The following is a 23,070-nucleotide window of genomic DNA, read 5'->3' as shown; positions in this document are numbered from 1 at the left end:
AAACGTTTCAACGCTGTGGCAGGTGGACAATGAAACAATAGACCGAAACGATTATATACATAAAATATTAAAATCTGAAGACTAGGGGGGCAAATCTGAAATTTCACATTTAAACCTTCAATTGGAGAGGAAAAGTGCAATTTTCCCCTCCAATTTAGGGGCCTAAATGTGAAATTTCAGATTTGGCCCTTCAACTAGAGAGGTAAAGTGCAATTTCTCCCTCCACTTTGGGGGCCCAAATATAAAGTTTCAAAGCCAAAATGTGAAATTTCATATTTGTGCCGTCAATTAGAGAGCGAAAGTGCGATTTCCCCCTCCAATTTGGGGACCCAAATCTGAAATTTAAACTTTGGGACTTCAAACTTGTTTACAGATTTACTTTAATACTTACAATCAAGAAAACAAAAGTACCAAAATCCAATCACGAATAACTAAACAAAGTTTAAACTACAATGCATTGTTGATTACATCCATGGACGATTCTGAGTGATTTCCTCGTTCTGAGTCATACTGTATACATGTTACATAAACTAAAAATACATGTCTCATAATTGGTGGAGCCGCAAGCACAAATTGCAATAATGTTCAATATTGACCATTTTTATTTCTTCCTTCTCGACTTTTCAGCTACCTTGAAATGTTGGACGAGACGTCCATGATTGAAACGTTTCAATAGCGAAACGCGTTTCATGTTTCAGCAACAACAAAACGTGTTTCGTGGTGACCATGTTTGGGACTGTAGATAAGCCAAACGCAAGACCTTCGAAAGCCCAAGAGTCAGGCTGAACTGTACACAGCTGTAGAAGCACCAATGATGTCCAATCTCAAGGCCAATGCACTCTTCCAAGGGCTTGTAGGAAGGTTGCAAACTGTGGCTGAGAGATGGGCTGAATTGGGACTGTTCACGTGTGAAAACACAGCATTTAATGCTGATTTATCTCAGTCATGGTGTTAACCTATGGCGGACATTGAGACGTATTACTTTTTACGTCATATAATTATTTTACGTATTCTGAGTCATGGGCCGGGCTTGTCGGCACCACATGTAAAGGGTAAGGGGATTGGGTGATCGCCGATGAGAGGCGCACCTCGAATTTCATCAGGATAAGGGTTAGGATCGGCCGGCCATGTGTGGGCGGCCATGTGTGGGCGGCCATGTGTGAACAGCCAAGTCACATATAAAAGTCAACTGTAACTAAAACCTCTCATTCTCGGAGTGTTGAATACAAGGAGTGCTCTTGCTTCATCTTCACCATCTCCTTCCCCAACGTGTGTGTGTGTGTGTGTGAGAGAGAGAGAGAGAGAGAGAGAGAGTGTGTAGCGATCGAGCATTGCGTGGCGGCACGGCGGCGACGAGGCGGTAGAGCGGCAGCGAGGCGGCTCCTTCCTCATCGCGGTACGAGAATCCTTCACGACGGCGGTCTGAGCGGTGTGAGTGACACACCATTGCTCCCTGTTTTGAGCTTGCTAGTTTCCTAGTTATGTGCTTGCAGCCATTCGTGGCTTGCACACGGTGCTTGGCAAGTCCCTAGCTCCGACACATGCGGCAAGAGCGCACATTTTTGGTGCCACTGCCGGGGAGTTGCCCTGCACCAAGCTCCAGATGCAGCTCGGGCTGATGTTTGAAGTCTATTTTATCCTGTAGGAAAGGCAAAGAGAGGCGTGTTTGTGTGTTTGCTCTGCTGTTCTTCAGTCATTTTTCAATTCTGTTTTCTTCATTTTCTGCACGTTTCAGGTCTATGTGTTAGCTGCAATGAGCTACATAAGTGTAAAGCCTTAGGCTTAACCTTGAGTGGAATAGCCGGAGATTGGTAGCGAACTTTAAGGGTTCAAGAGCGTACTCACTATCCCACTCTCAAGAGATTGTTCTTGAAAGAATACATACGTGAGGGTGTGCTTTGGGGTGTAGCATCTGAATTCCAAAAAGCTGAACGCGAGGAAGGACAGTCAGTGAGAGACTTTATTAGTCGACTAAAGCATCTAAATTCTCGCTGTACTCCCGATGAGCGCTTCAATAACAACCAACTTCGAGCGCAAGATATCCGAAATGTCTATAGCTGACCTTACTAAGGCTCTCCAAGAATACTTTAGGGCGAGTGAATGTCTATAGCTGACCTTACTAAGGCTCTCCAAGAATACTTTAGGGCGAGTGAATGTCCCACATTCAGAGTTAAATTCAATGGGACTTGCAATACATGTGGTAAGTGTGGCCATCAATCTAAGGATTCCCACATTCAGAGTTAAATTCAATGGGACTTGCAATACATGTGGTAAGTATGGCCATCAATCCTAGTACTTAAGCGTATGTTAGCAAATCAGGCACCACTAGCCTGGTCAAACACACCTCAAGTACCCGCACTGATGCCTGCACCACCTGTCAAGTAACCGTCACAACACATAGTTCCAAGGAACCCAAATTTAGTCCAATCTGTGCCGTTACCACCGCCAGTGCTAGGACCACAACCTCCGCATCCGAGGGTTATCCCTATAAACCAGATGGGTTGTGAGTCACATAGTGCGTGTGAGGATTATGAAGAGGATATAGACCCCACTGTTCCATATGGGATTGATACGTTTGAAATGACTCCCCAGTATTACATGGAGGATCATTTCGGGCAAATCAAGCCTGTATATCAAGCGGCTACTCTCGCCACAAGAGGGCAAAACCTTAATACCTTTACCAGGAGACCACCTCTTCAATGCTACGATTGTGGTGGACCGCATCGTGTAGCGGAGTGCCCTAATAGGCTACAGAAGATCGCTACTCAAATGCAACCAAATCAAGGGAGCACGTCGGGAATACCGGTACTTACATGTAATCGTTGTGGCATAGATCATTTGATTGCTCAATGTCCACATAACCAAGTGCACTCAAGATTACGCCATTGAATTTGGTTGAGGTCACCAATGAGGCACTAGGAACCACACCTGTTGTACCCGCAAATGTAGTCACACGGTCAATGCTTCAAAATCAAAACTACATTCTTGAAGAGAGAGATACTGCATCAATTGCTCGAGCAAAGAAAAAGAAAACGCGACGGAAGAGATCGCTTAATGCCACAAGCTCCAAACCTAGTTCAAAGACTAATATAGGGACAGGAGACGACCCTGTGTATATGAATGATCCTGAAGATGATTCTGATTCAATAGAAACCATGGAGACCAAAGCCACTACTTTAAGGAAGGAACCCACTCGGGAGCGCAACGAAGGAGAATCAAGCAAAGACATAAATCGGGGGAAACAAAAGGAAACTCCTCCTGCCCCACAACCAAGTCAGCTAATGCTCTCTCGGCTACCCAGACTGACTGAGACTCTCAAAGACAAGCCACGTGGGCCAAAAACCCTCAAGAAAAAGATTGGGACTTACCCAAACCCGGTAGAGGAGATTAAAGGAGTGCAACACTTAAGGGGTTTGGTGGAAGAAACACAAAGAGAACTGGAGCCAGAACCTAGAAAAATCAAGATACCAGACACAGTGTTTCCTACACAAGTTCAGCCTCACAGGAGCCATAAACTATTAGCTATACCTAGTATCATTCCGGAAGAAAGTGAGGATAGGACATCAGGAAGTGGGCAGACACCCTTCTTGCTTGAAAGAATGTTTAGTGAGGAAATGCCTGACCCCATCGTAGTGGAAGTGATTCCATCTTCACCAGTCCCTAGTCAAGGGCCGATATCTCAAAAAGTACCGTTAAATGTGTCCAAACTAATGGATTTCATGTCCTCTGAAATTAGAACCACGATCATATCTAGGTTATACGGAGATCCTGAGCTATTCTTAGCTCTTCGGGCATTTCTCAATAGAGAACTGAAGGTGGGGTTACCACAATTTGCAAATATGGATAGACCCGATACGCTTCAAGATGTGGAGGAACATTTGGATCTACAGCCCAACCTAGATGAAGACTCTGTCGTTGAAATACCTGTTAACAAGTTGGGACAGTACTTTGAAGGTGACGACAATTTGCAAATATGGATAGACCCGATACGCTTCAAGATGTGGAGGAACATTTGGATCTACAGCCCAACCTAGATGAAGACTCGGTCGTTGAAATACCTGTTAACAAGTTGGGACAATACTTTGAAGGTGACGAATCTAATGCAACCCTCCCCATTACTACCAAGGAATTAACTCTAAAGGGAATCTTTGATGGTGGTGCTGGAGTGAGCATTGTAACTAAAAACTGCTGGGAATCTATGGGAAGACCTCACCTAGAAGTCACAAACATAGTGGTTAAGATGGCAAACGGAACTATAGCTAAACCTATTGGAATGCTAAGGGACCTTAAGATCAAGGTTCTGGGATACAAGGTAAGGCATACCTTCATTGTAATGGATTTCTCTAAGCATCCTATGTCATATCAAATGATCTTAGGACGTCCTTTTATGAGGGAAGCACAAATGGTGCATAACTGGTCGAAAAACCATGTCTACTTACAATTCCAGGACTCTGTCATTCAAGTTGATCTTGAGAATGGTCGCGCGCATCCTTTAGGAAGCAAGGTTATCATTGATAATCGATCGGACAGTTTGCAGATATGAGGATAACAAAAGGACTGACCAGCAAACTGAAGGAGACAATGCACAGTACCTTGTAGACTCTTCAAGAGGAAGCGATGGCAGAACTGAATGCAGCAAATAGCTCGTTAACAGGAGGAAAGTCGATCTGCAGCTGCCTCTAGATGATGCGCAATAAATCCCAGGCAGAGACAGTCCCTTGAGTCGATGAAGAAGGCAGCCAAAGGAGAGCAGCAACAGTACAGCGGGCGATTGTAAGGCAAGGTGGCCGCAGAGCAGAAGCAGACGTGATGTAGATAGACGACGCCGTGATGAGAGAGGCTTGCGTTGGTGATGCACAGAGGCAACCCAGCTGGTGACGAGAGTCGGGTGCGGGATGGAAGGACGGCCGTAGCCGAGACGAACATGACACGTGGCCTTGCGCTTAAAAACAAACGGTGGCGGTTGGTTACAGCCGAGGAACTGCTACCGTAAAATGAGACCGAGCAAGGTAACAATGAGCAATTAAGGTTGCACTCAGCACAGTAGGCGGAGTAGAGTGACAATGTCACAGAGACAGTCGATGTAGAAGATGACGAAGGCCGCTATGCGGAAGCTTGCTTGTGCCGCCTTGGAGAGCTTTGGATGTAGCCGTCGTAGAAGATACTCCACTCACGGAGGCTATACTGTCATGATGCGATTGTTGGAAGTGCCGTTGAGTGGAGAGCATATAAGCAGTTGGTGATGCTTCTAAAGCAAAAGAACACTCCTTAATGTGCCCGATAGTGATGAAAGTGGGAGGAGCTCCAGGCGCAGGGCTCTGATACCATGTAGAAATATGGAAACAAGAGCTAGAAACTAGAAAACTAGAAGTGAAATAAGAACAAGATTGAGGGACAAAGAGTTACCTTGAGATGAGTGTAGACAAGACACAAGCTAGATACTTCTTATGATGTGACACCCACAATATATAGGTGTGTAGTACAAGAGATAGTAGCCACGCTCATATGTGGGACAAATAAGATGCCACATGGTAGACACACAAGACTCAAGACAAAAGTTTATACTAGACTAGGAAAAGAGTACACCTAGTGTGCACTTATTTCCAACAAAGCCATCAACTCTGGACAAAACGCTAGATAAGGAAAAATCACAAAGTCAAGTGGCTACACCATCTTTGATTGTTTGCCACCCCTCTAACGCTTCAACGCCAAGAGTGGAGACAGAAAGTGTGGTCCCCAAGGCTCCGCTTACTTTACCGAAGAGTACATACAAATGGGTCCCAAAAGCTTCGTTAACGGCTACCTCTACTGCTCAATCTCGTTCAGACAAGAAGCCTCGTAGTAGGAAAGCAACTACCCGCCCTAGAAAAGGCAAGGTAACATCACGTTGGATTTCTAAAATATTATTACCAGTCCAAGGGTACTACGAAGGAAATGACCAGATTTGGGTCCCTAAACATAAGTTGAATTCCTCTGCATCGCCTATAAAATCTTGTAAGCCAAATGTTGCCACCCCAACGACAATTTAAGACCGTGGTAAGGGAAAGGTAACGGAGTACTCCACACCACTTCTTCCAGAGCTAGTTTGGATTCCCAAACGATATCGATCGATACCACCTAGCTCAAGAAGGAGGGAGTCACAGGAAGCTTCTAGCTCCTCATGCCATTCACACGTTGATATAGAAGTTTCTGCACGCTCTACACCTACCCTTGTCAATACCCACCAAGAAACCAATGAGTCTACGTCTCCCCTTGTAAATGTATCGTCGCAAACCATATCCTCCGTTCGTTCATGAGAGCATACACTAGCATCTCTGCAACTTGATGTGGCCACAAGGGTCATAAAAAGCTATCTGCCCACATCACCACCTATAACCCACTGGACAAATTGGTTCCAACAGGCTACACAATCATTGCAAAAAAAACGATCTACCCAAGGAAGGGGAGAGCATGTACTCACGTTCGACATTCTATTGCTTCCTCCCTAACCTTCCCCCCTGACCATGTAACTTCCAAATTCGAGAGAATGTATATATATAGCTTCATACACAAAAAAGAAAAAAAAAAGAAAAAAAAATAGTAAAAAGAGCAAGAGCACATTAAGAGGAGAGTTATCCACACACAATTAGAAACAAGATTGACCTGTCTTCATGAACCTACTAATGCTATATCTGTGTTTGCAGATATGGCAGATACACGAGCATCACACACTTCATCCACTCCCACCTTTGGTGAGAGGTATCATCTGTACCTTTCTCAGATATTTCACATGTGCTATCCTGTAATTCAAAACCGCCTTGGGTCATATAGATGTACTAGCTAGCGAGGGAAATATTGAGGAATTAGAATGGCTAATTCGCCTATTGACCACGACTGACCCCTACTCCGTAGAGAACGTATCCTCGATAGCCCAAGTCTTTACTTTTCCACAGGATGACTATCCTCGCATAGTTACATTCTTGAGGAGTCTATGTGGATGGGAGGACAAAGAAGATATATCTGACGATGAATGGACAGATGAGACTCATGGCACTACCAAGGCTGATTTTATTTATTTGGATGACGCGGATAGAGGCTTAGCCTTAGGGCTACAGCCAGAACTCTACAACATCCTCTTACCTTGATCCTCAGTATTAGTGTGGTGACTGGTAGGTAGGTTAGTGTTTTCAAGTTGTTTCTAGTTTTGTGTCCTTAAACAAGTCCTTATTTTTTCCCACTGATGTGCCTCTCGAAGTATAGTACTTGTTAGTTAATTGTACAGGTTGAAAAGTTTGAGGTGGGTTCGCTTTCATAGTCCTGGGACTGCCACAATGTTCATACATGGATATCTACATCAAATTGCGGGCATTTCTCATCGAATTAAGGAGATCTCCAAAATACAGGTGTAATTCTTCCATGCCCACTCTCTTTCATTTTTATTGTTCAATTAATTGCATGAACTATAATGCATGACCACATGGAATTTGTCAAGCACTACTTAGTTTTTGAATTTGCCTACGGTGTTAGTGTAAATCATTAATTGAGTTTAACCTTATTTTAGAAATTCTTCGGAATACATCATGTCTTTAGTTAACCTTGGAATATGGTTGTCTTAGGTCTAGGGTTAAAACCATCTTAATGCTTGAACAACCTGGCCGTGTGTGTTGACCTCTAAGACATAGCTTCTACCCCTTTGTCGAAAGGATGTAAGAACGCATGATAATTTTGGAGCAAAAATCCAAAGAGATAAATAAAAAATAAAAAGAAAGGCCTACAAAAAATGACAATGTATGTCTGTTATGTGCTTTCATGTCGGCCTATCGCCCTATTGACACTTGGTAGAAGAGGAGTATTCCACTCGAGACCGATGCCCTGGGTTGATAGGGGATAGCCTTGCCTAAGGTGAGCTAGTAGATTCCTGGAAAAGGCCTTGTGGTAAACATGGCACCAGAGTCGATGCTAGTTTTGCTTTAGGAAAGTCGCCATTGTTTGTAAAAATTGTCACGTGCATAAAAGAAATAAAAGCAAAAGACTCCTATGATTCTGATATTTCTTGTGTCCTTAGGCTCTTGGGATTAGCTTGTTCTTAGAATAGACACATTGTGGTCATCTGTTTATTTATTAAGCTTGGTAATTTTCCTTGACTTAAGACCAGTTGTAGACCTTGATTAACCTTCGACACCTTCCTAACTCTTGAATTACTTTCAATAATTTTAAACTCCTGTTAATTTGCTACACTAGCTCCTTAATGTAACCTCTTAAACTAGGTTCTCATGGCATACTTCCATTGTGGTCTAACATGCTTGATTTTATTTTTGATACACTCTATATCTTTTGAAGACCAAGCATGCTTTCACTCTACTTCCCTGTTTTGTAGATTCTACCACAACAAACCCTGTCGAGCTTACCATACCATAGCTTCCGAGGACGGAATCTACATCAGGAAGGAGAGCATGTTAACCTATGGCGGACATTGAGACGTATTACTTTTTACGTCATATAATTATTTTACGTATTCTGAGTCATGGACCGGGCTTGTCGGCACCACATGTAAAGGGTAAGGGGATTGGGTGATCGCCGATGAGAGGCGCACCTCGAATTTCATCAGTATAAGGGTTAGGATCGGCCGGCCATGTATGGGCGCCCATGTGTGAACGGCCAGGTCACATATAAAAGTCAAATGTAACCTAAAACCTCTCATTCTCGGAGTGTTGAATACAAGGAGTGCTCTTGCTTCATCTTCTCCATCTCCTTCCCCAGCGTGTGTGTGTGTGTGAGAGAGAGAGAGAGAGTGTGTAGCGATCGAGCATTGCGTGGCGGCACGGCGGCGGCGAGTAGAGCGGCGGAGGCGACGGCGGCTCCTTCCTCATCGCGGCGCGAGAATCCTTCACGACGGCGGTCTGAGCGGTGAGTGACACACCATTGCTCCCTGTTTTGAGCTTGCTGGTTTCCTGGTTGTGTGCTTGCAGCCATTCGTGGCTTGCACACGGTGCTTGGCAAATCCCTAGCTCCGACACGTGCGACAAGAGCGCACACATGGACAAGAACTGGCCAAGGGCATATATACTGGCAGACTTGCATTTCTAGGGCCTATATAAGGCTAGGCATCATTGTACATCAGATCATCTATCTCCCTCTTGGAGTTGGCTCATGTATAGGCAGTAGAAGTAGTCAGTAGCCCTTTTGAGAAAGCCTATGGCCAAGCATACATGTAATCTTTTCTATGCACATAATACATATACTGAAAACCAGTCTATCTCTCTCTCTTCTCTCATGCATTTTGCATTAAGGTTCCTACAGAGTGCTTAAGAACTGTGATTAAGACATGAAGGCTTCTGCTTTGTCACACTATGAGATCCATGGGAGGTTTCACCGTCTGTTCCATGAGTGGTTTGGCCCACTTTCCAAGATCATTGACTTCAAGGACCAGTGCTGCCTAGGCTCTTCCTGCTCAAGCTCTGCCGATATAGAACACATTCTTGAGAGAGCCAAAAGCTTTTCCATGCAGCCCATACATAATATCTATGCATGATTGTTTTGAATATAGCATACTGTATATGTTTACTCGAAAAATAGTGGTGTACTTAATGCACCTTATCTTAATCAATACATTCCGTAGTCGTATCCTAAGACGACGTACATATCGTACCTAACGTTTCTAACCACCTTCAGATTCTGATTCTTTATCTCCATACCACTGTCACTAATTTCTTTCATCATTAAGGGTTTAAACCATATGCCTATTCCTCCCATGACTCATTTTTTAGTAAGGATCTTGCTGGTCAGTCGATGATGTTGTGCCTCTCTCTCGACCCACTAGGAGCAGGGGAGAGGCCATTATTTCACTAGTAAAGGACCGGCTGTGCATCGGCTGAGGCGAGCAGGAAGACCTCCCGCTAAAGAGTCCAACTACTTACCATCTTGCCTACGAAGCTGCGGACCCTCCCATGAATCCTTCAAAAGCATTGGAGAACCAAATTACGTGTTCCCTGGTATTGGTAGCTTATTAGAATTCAAACCTTCACCTCTCTTGAAGTCTTTGGAAAAAATCTTCTGGAGCAAGTTCAACACATGCTTTCCTTCCTTCACTCAAAGTTAGGCATAACATTTGATGATTCTAAGCTTTCTAAGGAGCTTGAATGGCTTCAACATCATGTCTACATGAATTGCCTTGACAAAGCTAATCAAACTCTGGTAATCATTTGCAAGTCCTTTACTCAAAGTCTTGCATTTGAACGATTACTGTCCCTTGAGGTTGAGTCACTTGATTCAACCGCAACGATACTTATTAAAAATGTTCAAAATTCTTCGGTTGATTTAAAATTTGAGAAGCCTACTGTGACATCTGGATTAAAATCTCTTAAGATTATACAACTGTCGTACACACACATACATATGTAGATAGATAGATAGATAAATAGAAAATTATTATATGCATTCTGGACTAAATAAATAGCTACACACAGAAAACTCATAAGATATTCAAACCATCGTTATTATATGCATTTTTTTGTAAAAGTTCCATACCTGCTCCCAGCACTGTGGTAGTAGCTCAAGTTCTGTCCTCTCCTCACCAATATTTCTAGACAAAGTCACACATGCCTACACATTTCAAATGAAGTAAATACAAAATCAGTCTATCATTATCAGAGCAACTGCCTTGCCTATACGTCCGAACCACCACAGAAAAATTAAGTGCAATAAGCAAGAAAAAGGGTCTACATCCATAATTATTCTTCTTTGATTTTCGTCCGGTCTTTTGATGAGATTGAACAAAGTATGTGTCAGCAAGTCCCGGACACTACAATCAGGATGTCGCTCGATGGCACACATCATAAGTGGTAGAAGCTCCTGTATTCAAGACCGGTGCAGTGTATTAATCGTAAATAACCTCTCAACGTTGAGATATATCAAGTGATTTCCACAATAAAAACCTCAAGTTAGATCACTGACCTCTCTATGGTTGATGAGAACATACGGCACTATCTTAGGCAACGCGTCTGCAAGGACTTCCACTGTTTCCACCTCCTGTCTCTGACAGCACCAGTAACATTTAAGGATAAGGTTTTGCTGTTCCAACAGTGCTCTATAAAGAAACAGGTAAACCAGCAAGAAGATGATTCTCTGATACAACTTTGGGTCCTTTCTTACCGAGCTTCTGGACACGACATGTTGGCCCTCTTTGTACTCAACAACACAATTTTCAAAGGCTATATTCTTTATATCCTCGTGCTCAGTTTCGGCAACCGGGATCACATGATCAGTACTTTCCAACAATTCATCAATGCCCTCTTCTTTTCCATCACCCAGAGACTCTGATATCATAGCAGCACTTTGAGGGTGGTCCAACTCCATATCGCTCCTTGCTTTGGATTCTTTCTCAACATCTTTTGCCATAGACATCCCAGTAACTTCACCCCCTTGTTGTTGATTGTCTCTACTAGCCTTATTAGCGGAGTCAAGTTGCAATCTCAGAGACTCGACTTCTGCTCTGTATGAATCCATCCTTTCTTGAACTGAAGATGTTACATCCTCCTTGGAGAAGCTGTCGTGTCCTCGGCTAGCCCTCAAGCTCTCCAACTCAAGCTTAAGTGACGTGATTTCCATCCTACATCCATTGAAGTCCTTTGAAGCTAGTTCCATGGACTCCTTCAATTCGCTTATCTGGATAGAAAGTGCCCCGTATCCATTTCTTAAATTTTTTATAATCTAATATATTTGACCTCAAAATCAAGCAGCAAAAACAAAAACAAAAAACCTTCTTTTCCTTGTCTTTTGAATCCTTCAGACTGGCTTCTAGAGTCTTTTTCAGAATTAGAATCTCTTGTTCGAGAGCATCTTTACTCCTTGCAATGGTCTCCTTTTCCAAAACAAGTTTCTCCTTGTCTTTTAAAAGCACTTCTTTCTCTACATGCAACATTGCCTTCTCCTGCACCATGGAAGAAATGCCAGGTCCTATTGAGTAAACTTGCATACAGAAAGCTCATACTATATACCCCTTGAGCTAAACATCAGATGAAAGCAAGACAATGGTATATGCCAAACAAGACACAAAAACCTCTATAAGACTAAGTAAGCGTTTGCACAAGGATACTAGATTGTGCTGCATTGTATTTCAAGTAATCCTAACCTTGTTATGCAATTGATTTCTGATGCATTCATCATATTTAATTTGTGAGCAAATAATGCCTCTTTTGTGACCAAGTACAATACATACAGCCAATGCAAATTTCATCATTACAGAAAGTAAGCCAATCTGCAAAAGGCATTGAGGTACCTCATTTGAGTTGGTATAAGGGATTCTTGTGACGGAAACCAAGTTTCTCACAACAGAATCCTCCCAAGATCTCCTAAACACGAGACAAACAAGTCAGTAGTCCAAATACAGGTTTGCAAGCTAAGGCTCACCACCCAACCAGAAATCCCAGCATAGGGCTAAGGCTACTGTCCATCACAAATTCATGCCTGTCAACCCTCGTGTCCCATACCACCAGGGTTTGCCTAGCAAAGGCCCTCAGCAAGCTATCTCCATCATGGATGGACAGATCTATGAGTGGATGAGTCCTCGGGTCTAGGAAGAGACCCATCTTTGTCCTCAAGACAATAACATAACAATAGATCCACTCATCCCACTTATATAGTAATCTCCCATAAAATTCAGTCACTTATGGAATTATTAAAAAATAAGTGTTTATAACCTTAGGCCACTATAATCGGCCTTCTTTTCTAATCTTTTGAACCCTAGACTAGGCCAACTAACCCTATGGTTAGCTTCATGTACATAACAGTTGGCCCAATGACATGCCGCCCAATCTTGCCTTTTCTCCACACGTACAAGACATTTTAGAAAGAGAAATTCTGCTGGATCAATATCTTCTAAGTCTCCAATGCTTCAAAGAAATTTCACTTTACTCTATCTGAAAGAATGAGAGTAGATTGAATCACTATAAAGGATTGATCTCCATCCCTCATCTAAAGGGAGCCACTATTCACATGCATCAGTCCTCAGATACTGTGCCAAGCCAACCAAAGAAACAGTGCAACTCATGGCAACAAGGGTCTAGCAGAATGAGAAGGGTCACAGCAGAATGAGTGACTAGAAGTGTTGGCTAGAATTTGCACATTGGGTAGATGTAGAAGCAAGTTTATGAAGGGTTACAACCACCCAGAGGCACATGGCTGCTGAGAATGATCAAGCCAAGAACCAAAGAGCCACGAAGACCACGCCATGACATTGTATTCAAAATAGGAGTGTCATGTGCATCACTGATGCCATGGACATTTCCAGGGCTAGATCCAGAAGAGGCAAGCAGATAAAGACTAAGAACTCATAGAAGATGGACATGGAGCAGGGTTTGGACCATAGCATGGATCGGAAGGCTGTCGGCTGCAAGAAAAGGGATGCGGGCTGCCAAAGGAGCTGTCGGCTGAAGCCATCAGAGAGGATTGGGCAGCAGGCGCATCAGTGACAAGGACAAGCAGTCGGCTGAATTAAAGGGGGCTTTAATGAGCATGTAACTGGCCGACCAGCAGTCGGCCAGTTCATCATTTATCCCAAGGCCTATAAAAGGGCCCCCTTGCTCCTCATTTTAGTCATTCTCTCCCACTAGGGGATTGGATCATAGGAGGTCCCATAGGGGACAGATTCTAGGGATAAGAACCTTTTTATGAAGGCAGCCCATGGCTGTACAGATTTGTACCTTTTTTGTACATAGTATATACTGAAATTCCAGCACTTCTCACTCTCTCTCTCTACTCTCTCTCTACCTGCGTTTTTGCATCATGGTGCGTTTTTGCATCAGGAGGTCTTCAAGAGTGTTTAGGGCTGAAAGATGACTACCCAGAGCTTCCGCGCGTTACATTGGTATCAGAGCATCAGGCTCAGCCAAGCTAAACACTGATTCAGTCCCATATGATGGTGTACAGGTCCAAGGTACAGGAAAGTACACGGATTCGAAGCCCAAGGCAGGAACACAGATCGGGAAGAACTCCCAGGAGGTTTGTTGGTGGTGTTCCACAGTGCCAGATGGGGATGGCAGTTCCGTGAGCCAGATGGGTTCTAAGGGAACGGTCCCAAGGGAGGTTGATCCTCCAAGGGTGATGTGAGAGTGCCAGACTCAGTTCCAGGAACGAAGACCAAGACGGTGTTCAGAGTCAGGGCAGGAATGGATTGTGGACTAGAGGAAGACCAGATGCATAGATCTTCATCAGAGACAGAGTGGTTTGGAGAACAGATCGGATTTTCAGAGAAAAAGGTTTGCCAAGGATGGAAGATGACAGAGGGACTTCGGAACAGGATTGGGATGATGACAGTCATCCAAGAGCAGGTTGGATTCCCGTCATCAAGTTTAGCAGAGGGGGATGTCATGTGCATCACTGATGCCATGGACATTTCCAGGGCTAGATCCAGAAGAGGCAAGCAGATAAAGACTAAGAACTCATAGAAGATGGACATGGAGCAGGGTTTGGACCATAGCATGGATCGGAAGGCTGTCGGCTGCAAGAAAAGGGATGCGGGCTGCCAAAGGAGCTGTCGGCTGAAGCCATCAGAGAGGATTGGGCAGCAGGCGCATCAGTGACAAGGACAAGCAGTCGGCTGAATTAAAGGGGGCTTTAATGAGCATGTAACTGGCCGACCAGCAGTCGGCCAGTTCATCATTTATCCCAAGGCCTATAAAAGGGCCCTCTTGCTCCTCATTTTAGTCATTCTCTCCCACTAGGGGATTGGATCATAGGAGGTCCCATAGGGGACAGATTCTAGGGATAAGAACCTTTTTATGAAGGCAGCCCATGGCTGTACAGATTTGTACCTTTTTTGTACATAGTATATACTGAAATTCCAGCACTTCTCACTCTCTCTCTCTACTCTCTCTCTACCTGCGTTTTTGCATCATGGTGCGTTTTTGCATCAGGAGGTCTTCAAGAGTGTTTAGGGCTGAAAGATGACTACCCAGAGCTTCCGCGCGTTACATTGGTATCAGAGCATCAGGCTCAGCCAAGCTAAACACTGATTCAGTCCCATATGATGGTGTACAGGTCCAAGGTACAGGAAAGTACACGGATTCGAAGCCCAAGGCAGGAACACAGATCGGGAAGAACTCCCAGGAGGTTTGTTGGTGGTGTTCCACAGTGCCAGATGGGGATGGCAGTTCCGTGAGCCAGATGGGTTCTAAGGGAACGGTCCCAAGGGAGGTTGATCCTCCAAGGGTGATGTGAGAGTGCCAGACTCAGTTCCAGGAACGAAGACCAAGACGGTGTTCAGAGTCAGGGCAGGAATGGATTGTGGACTAGAGGAAGACCAGATGCATAGATCTTCATCAGAGACAGAGTGGTTTGGAGAACAGATCGGATTTTCAGAGAAAAAGGTTTGCCAAGGATGGAAGATGACAGAGGGACTTCGGAACAGGATTGGGATGATGACAGTCATCCAAGAGCAGGTTGGATTCCCGTCATCAAGTTTAGCAGAGGGGGATGTCATGTGCATCACTGATGCCATGGACATTTCCAGGGCTAGATCCAGAAGAGGCAAGCAGATAAAGACTAAGAACTCATAGAAGATGGACATGGAGCAGGGTTTGGACCATAGCATGGATCGGAAGGCTGTCGGCTGCAAGAAAAGGGATGCGGGCTGCCAAAGGAGCTGTCGGCTGAAGCCATCAGAGAGGATTGGGCAGCAGGCGCATCAGTGACAAGGACAAGCAGTCGGCTGAATTAAAGGGGGCTTTAATGAGCATGTAACTGGCCGACCAGCAGTCGGCCAGTTCATCATTTATCCCAAGGCCTATAAAAGGGCCCCCTTGCTCCTCATTTTAGTCATTCTCTCCCACTAGGGGATTGGATCATAGGAGGTCCCATAGGGGACAGATTCTAGGGATAAGAACCTTTTTATGAAGGCAGCCCATGGCTGTACAGATTTGTACCTTTTTTGTACATAGTATATACTGAAATTCCAGCACTTCTCACTCTCTCTCTCTACTCTCTCTCTACCTGCGTTTTTGCATCATGGTGCGTTTTTGCATCAGGAGGTCTTCAAGAGTGTTTAGGGCTGAAAGATGACTACCCAGAGCTTCCGCGCGTTACAAGGAGACACTTGCATTAGGGCAAAATCCAGTAGCAAATCAGCATGGAGCAGAAATAAGCAGGTTTGAGGCAGTGTAGACTAGTTGTAAGCAGCCTGAGCGTATGCAGACCAACCCTATGGTTGGGCACCTTTTTAGCCCAATACGAACATGTTAAGTCACACCTTTTCAGAGCTTGCAAAGGGCTAGCTGATTTGTCTTAGCTGGAGAGGATTTTCCCTATGAATAGGCCCGAAGTCCCCTCATTCCTAACCAGGTACCCATTGTCATAAATTCGCATTTCATACAATGTGAAACGTAGGAAACGTTTCTAACATTTGAAACCCGTTTCTTTCCCTTCTTTTGAAGTAAAAAATTAGGTGTATTCATTTGACATTGTCACATTTTAAATGTTATTTCCCCTTTATTGTCTGAGCTCTCATGGCTTATGCCTGAACTTCTAACAAATTTGTTGAATCAAAATGTTTTTATGCTTTGTTGATTCAAATATAAAGTATTTCAAGCACTTTGGTACCTACTTAAATGTTTTTGTATCAAAACATTCCATATTTTTGCATAAAAAGCCTAAAATAGACATTTTTTATCCCCTCTAATGTATAAAAAGTTTAACAAAGAATGAGGAAAGGAGTCCCCCTCTCGAGCTGGAGCTCTCCCCTCCTTGCACTAACCATACGCCCCTCTCCCTTCGAACTCTGTGCGCCGCCAAACTATCCCCTCCTTCGCCCCCTCTGCCCCTCTGCTCACCACCCGCCTCCACCCCGTCTCTGCCTTCTACACCCTTGTGCCATTTGACGCCTTGTTCCGTCCTGCCTTCTGCGCGCCCTTTGCCTCCTGCTTTCCCGCCATCCAGCCCTCCTCTTCTTCCTTCATGGAATCATCAATCTGTTAGCAGTCATCTCCTGTTTGTACACTATGTCAGGGACTCTATTGTGGCTGTGCCCGCCCGTATTTGGTGTCTTCCCATTTTTCCTCACTCTCCGTATTTTTTCCCTATTTTTCTGGAGCTGTGTGTGGGCTCTCGGCTGCCCCCAGATGCCTGGCCGACTGTGTCTGTGCTGCCCAATTGATCTGGTGATGCCCAACTGTATTTTAGTGCTAGCCAACTGCCCTTCTGTTGGCCGACTGTGCATTTACTAGTCGTGGGTTGCTGTCGGCTGACTCTGCGCTGGTCGACCAGCAGCCAGGCGCCATATAAAACGACCACTTACCCCCACTCTCTTCCATGTATTATTCCGGGATTTTATTGGTGTATATAGCACAGTTACACAAGCTTCTCTCTCTCTTTCATATGTGTATTGCTCTCTACAGCAGTTGTCTTCAGTTCCGCTGTGCATTCTGACATGGTATCAGAGCCCCAGGTGGCTTGAAGCTTGGAAACAGTGGGACGTCGAGGGTTTGCTGATTGAGGTGCTGATTGGAGACTGTCTGGGCTGTACGGGACTTGGAGATCGGGTAGAAGGTGACCATCACCATTGGACAGCCACCTTGCATTCTATTTGCAGCCTATTCTTCTTCTTTTTTCCCACCCACCCTCCCTTCACAAGACCTTGTGAACCCTTGAGATCACAAATTTGCTTGAGATGGTTGAGAAGCACGTGAAGATCCCGACACTCCCCACATTCTCAGTGGACCGACAATTGGACGGGAACAACTACGGCATATGGAAGGTAATGATGGAATCACTTTTGGAGTCCTATGACTTGGCTGATTTCATTGTTGTTGGGGTTCTACGGCCGGAGTTGGAAGATGGGGAGTTACCCTCTATTCAGAAGGAACGGGAGGCACAAGCATAGTTATGGGATCGTGTTAATGCCCAAGTCCGTTCATTCATCTTCCTCAATTGCACACCACAGGTGATCAATCACATAAAGCATATGATGCTGGCCAGAGGAATTTGGCAGCATTTGGCTTCTCTCTACAACAAGGTATCACCCATGAAGAGGATCTCCTTGGAAGTTCACATGCAGGTGATGAATCTTGCAAAGTCATCGACGATGCGGGAGCACATCAACAAGTTGCAGCCGCTGCGCCAGGTCGTGTGAAAGGCCTGGCATCGCAAGATCGCCTCATCCGAGTCGCCCCGAATGCGGTCGTACTGTCCCCGCAAGGTGTGGATCAACTCCTGCCAGATCCCCCGAACAGTCTCTGCTGGTGGCTCCAGTCTCCCCTCAAAGGCCCTGAAACACCGAGCCTTCCAGGTGAACCAGATGGTGATGCTGCTGAGGAGCTCCCATCGTAGATCCCTCTCCTGTGTCCAGCTGGCGGACGAGAAATCCGGTGAAGGAACAAGGCGAGGCTGGCCCCTAATGAATCTGATGGCCTGGCTGTCGTGCTTCGTCTCTAAGCCCATAGCAGGCCCTGACGAAGTCGACCAAGCAGCGGCACCCCACGTATACGTACCCTCTGGAGAGAGGGGGGCCAGAATACGCAGCATCCGCAGCCAAATCAGCTACGCCTGAGGGCAGTCCCAAACGCAATGTCTCTGTGTCTCCATAGGGTGGCCGCATCGGACTTAGGCCGCCGGAAGACCGCTGTAGACAAGCCAGGTGCCAACTGCTGAGCCCCTGTGGGCGACCAGCCACTGGAAAGTCGAGATCCTGCGGGCCTGTCGACTAGCCCAGAGCCGGGCCCAAAAATCCTCCAGAAACTCCTATGAGAGTCCCTGTAGCCGCCAGTGCCCCGCTGCAGCTGGAGAGACCATCCTCCTCGCCATCAAAATATGCCGTCCCAACCGAACAGTATACTGAAAAAAGGTAATCTCTGTGGCCTCAAGGGATGCATAAGGATCGTGCCACTCGTACTCACCAGGGTCCCACTGTAACCGGGCCAAGGGGCGCGCTGCATATGCCCATATGCGCCAATCCGGGAGCACATCCGCAGGGTCTGGGTCAATATGCCACTTCCGAGAAGCGGCGGCCACTACCCGTATCCTCTGAAAGGTGCACTCTGCAACCAAAGGCGACTCCACCTCCACTCTCTGAAGTCTGCCCTCATCCCGAATCTCATAGTAGAGGCATCTGCCATCCTCAATGCAAGCTCTGACAGCAATCAGGATCTCCAACTGTGTAAAGGCTCCCATCCACCGTGGGGCCACTAGCTCGATAGGCGTGAACCACTCCTCTGTGAGTGCCTCCTGAATGTCATCTCTCATAATCAACCCCCCTCTGAAGTGACTCAGCCTCTCTACCTGGATCTCCTCTGGTAGACTGCAGAAGGCCTGCCAGTCTCCAAAGCTACGTGCTGGGCTTGCCGCCAAAGGTCCCCAGGCTAGACGAGGCCGAGAACCCAGCATATGACCCTGCTCTGTGCAAACCGCTGGGCTCCAGATGAGCGGCTGTCTGGCCCGCTCCTCAACACAAGAAGGTCGCTGAGAGAGCCCCGGTCTCAGCAGCTCCCAAGCTCTCAAGATGCTCAAAGCAAATCTGTCCTCCCATCCTCTACTGAGGCCTGTCCTCCTCATCTCTATGAAGATCCATCGTATCTCTGGTGCCCAAGTGCCCCCTGTTGGGGGAGCCCGAGCCTGCAGCCGCTGCAAGAGAAGCTCTTTCCAAGGCTCACCGCCTGGAAGGAGCCCCCGAACAATAAGCTTCCCCAATAAGGCTCTACTCTGATCGACTAGTTCTATAATGCCCAAGCCTCCCTGAGCCAGCGGAAGTGTAATAACTGCCCAGGGTTAGTTTCGTACGTCGTACGACTGAAATCGTACGTACCTGCTGTACGGTACGGTACCGTACGGATTCGTACGATATCGTACGGTTTTTTTTTGGTGGTGGTGGTGTTGTTGTTGTTGTTGTTGTTGTTGTTGCGTGGAGCAATTTCAGTCTTCTAGAGAGCCATTCATTGCCCTTTGCAGCCTATAGGAAGCTGTTTGTCAGGAGCGTGTGCACTTGCCATTGCCATATTAGGCAAGCGATCATATTGCCTGATGAGGAGGAGGAGGCAATCTTCATGGAGCTCTATAGTGAGCTTCCATTGCCCCCTCATGATGATACCCCACTGCCTAGAGAGCCCTTGTTTGATGATGATGGCAACCTACTTAGCGAGAATGATCCCCAGAGTGTCTCGTCCACCTTCGAAGAGTCCTCTTCAGAGAACTCTCTTGATGGACACTCTAGTAGTGATCATGTTGATGATCATGCAGATGTTGGTGATGATGTAGACTTTTGATATGTTATAGCTCTCTAGGCATTGGGCATCTATCTCCTTCTAGCCCATCGATGATGTATTGTAGTATGTAGTATACTGTATCATGTATGTACGCACGTTGGCGGTCGCCCATGCCATGAGTTTTTGGCCTATCCTTTTGTAGCAATTTTGTACTCTAATGGCATGATGACATTATGTTCATGGTTCTACTATTTTGTAACTTCTTGTCTACAATTTTTAAGTTTAGGAAGTATTTTTTTAAAAAAAACGTACTAATATCGTACTGTACCTCAAAAAATTTTAAGGTACCAATTAGTACCGTATTTTATCGTACCGTACCGTATCGTACCTTTCGTACTAACTAAGCATGTAACTGCCCATGCAACCTTTGCCCGAGCTGGCTGACCATCCCGCCCAGACCAAAGAAAGTTCCTGATCAGCCTCTGTACCTGGCTGATGCAAGAGCTTGAGAAGATCCAGTAAGACGTAATGTACCACATGGTCGCTAACAACACCTGATTTGCCACCACCACCCTCCCGGCCAAGGATAGTCGAGCTGTACTCCAATACAAAAGCTTCTTCCAAATGCTCAGAAGAAGCGGGGCAATCTGCTGCTCAGGTGACAAATCTAGTCCAATCTGGCATCCCAAATACCGCACTGCTGTGCCAGGAGGAATCCATCTAAAGCCGGGGTCCGGGCTCCATGCCGGAGTGGGAGCGCTACTGATCCAAAAGGCCACTGTCTTGCGCCAATTGATCAATGCTCCTGAAGCTGCACTAAAAACCTGGAGCGACTGCTCTGCCCGAAGAAGATTGGCCTCCTGGCCATGCAAAAATAAGCACGTGTCGTCTGCAAACTCAGCATCGAGCAGGTCCTCCCCCCGAACTGGGAGCTGGAGTCCTCTCAAACCAACCTCCTCTGCCGTCAAATACATGCTCATAGCCTCCGCAAAGAAGAGAAAAAGAGAAGGGGCGAGGGGACACCCCTGGCGGACTGATCTGGTCAGCTCAAAACTCGGCCCCCGTCCTCCTGCAATCAACACCTAGCTATGAGCTGTGGAATACAGAGCCGCCACCCCTCTAATCCAACCTGGCTCAAAGCCCAAGCGAAGCATAGTGCCCTCTAAGAAAACCCAATCGACTCTATCGTATGCCTTCTCAAAATCGAGAAGCATCACGACCAGGTCCTCACCAAGAAATCTGGCTCGGGCCGTCGCCTCCCAGAAGGTGAAAATGTTGTCAAGGATACTACGCTCCTTGATGAATCCTGTCTGGGTAGCATGAATCAACTCCCCCAGGAAGGGCTAGATCCTCAAACTCAAGGCCTTTGCTAAGACCTTCTTGGGGATGAGAAAGATCAAGCCCTCTGAAAAGCTCTGTGGCATCACCCCAGTGTCCAAAACATACTGAAAGCCCCTGCGGAGGCCTGGTCCCAAAAGGTCCCAATAGCGCATAAAAAAGGCAGGCGTCAGCTTGTCCTCCCCTGGGCAACTATGGCGCGGCAGGACCCTCAAGGCCTCAGCAAGCTCAACCTCTGAAAGAGGTGCACCAAGGACTGTACGCATACGATCTGTGACCCTCCTCTGCACCTCGGCCCACACCGTCTGTCTGCAAGCATCCCGAGCCTCAGTGGCTGGCTCCGCAGCAAGCAGGTCTCTATAGAACCCAGTGGCAATGGCTCTGATCTCCCCGGGCTCAGTAGCTACAGACCCGTCCGGCCTCCCAAGCTGACGGACTCCTGCTCGAGCATGGCGGGGTCTAGTAATCTCAAAAAACTCCCCAGTCACTCTATCCCCAAGTTGCGTCCACTGAGAGGCCTGGCGACGATAGTAAAACTCATGTCTCTGCTCCTCTGCCTCTCTAACCTCCTGGCGTGCCTGGCTCAGCTGGGACGCCACCCACTCACATGCAGGCTGCTGCTCCTGAAGGCGCTGAAGCGAAGCAAGGCTGCGTCTCAGCCACTGCTCCCGCTCGCGAATCTCTCCCAGCCGTGTCAAAGCTGCAGCGTGCAGAAAAGAGCTAAGCTCCATGAGTCCCTCGGCACACTGGCCTGCTGCATCCTGGTCAGAGCACTGACTATCATGCCAGATCCTCTCAATGTCCTCTGCGAGACTAGGATCTGTAAGTACCCTCTCTGGGATCCTCAACTGCAAGCTGGGCTCCTGTGTCCTCTCCTCAAGCGTCAAAATAACTGGCGCATGATCTGAAAATGAGGTGCCAGCGAGAATGCCAACGGAGCCCCCTCGCTCCCCTAACCAGTCGCCCACATAAAAGCGATCAATCCGTGATAGATTAGTGCCTCCCTGTCGGCGATCCGACCGAGAGAAACTAAGACTGTCCTGAGAGCGGGAGAAGGCCCCATGCTGCCATGCATCAGTGATCCTCAGTGACATACAAAATCGCTCCCAAGCTCCAAGCTCCGTGCCGTGCACTGTAACATGACTGCCTCCCACCCTATCAGCCGGGTCTTCAAGCATGTTGAAGTCACCCCCGACACACCAATGTGCGGCCTCTGGCAATGCATCCGTAACCTGGGTCCAGAACTCTGCTCTGGCACTAGCATGGTTGGGCGCATAGACATTGAGCACGCCCACTAGCTCATCATGCATCCTCAGAATGACATACTATGCTCTACCAGGCACAATGATCCCTCGATCCACAATGGCCTGCCGCCATACATCTGCAATGACCATGCATACTCCTCCCTGTCCACCCAAAGGACCAAACCCTGCAGACCAAAAGGTGTCCCATCTACCAGGCATCCCCGAACCATATCTCCGGATCCTGCTCTCACCCAAGTGGTGCTCCTGCATCATCAAAATATCAATGCTGCCACCAACCAAGCATCTCTGAAGCTCCTGCCTCA

The 23,070-nt window shown here is 46.6% G+C and overlaps 1 protein-coding gene across 2 annotated transcripts in view; it reads right to left on the bottom strand.

The window, feature by feature from the left end:
• The window catches only part of LOC147608830 (HEAT repeat-containing protein), a 128,459-nt gene that overhangs the window by 55,611 nt on the left and 49,778 nt on the right, over positions 1-23,070 (bottom strand). For both annotated transcript variants that reach the window (XM_086788234.1, XM_086788235.1), the window contains exons 5-9: positions 11,738-11,908; positions 11,131-11,643; positions 10,933-11,013; positions 10,702-10,830; positions 10,507-10,581 (exon numbers count right to left, since the gene is read on the bottom strand). In XM_086788234.1, the coding sequence (XP_086644360.1) occupies positions 10,507-10,581; positions 10,702-10,830; positions 10,933-11,013; positions 11,131-11,643; positions 11,738-11,908 (969 nt within the window). The remainder of the gene's footprint in view (positions 1-10,506; positions 10,582-10,701; positions 10,831-10,932; positions 11,014-11,130; positions 11,644-11,737; positions 11,909-23,070) is intronic.

Source organism: Cibotium barometz, chromosome 52 (assembly GCF_041138505.1).
Source record: "Cibotium barometz isolate CiBa-2024 chromosome 52, ASM4113850v1, whole genome shotgun sequence".
NCBI classification, from domain to species: domain Eukaryota; kingdom Viridiplantae; phylum Streptophyta; class Polypodiopsida; order Cyatheales; family Cibotiaceae; genus Cibotium; species Cibotium barometz.
This window is presented reverse-complemented; position numbering and strand designations above follow the sequence as displayed.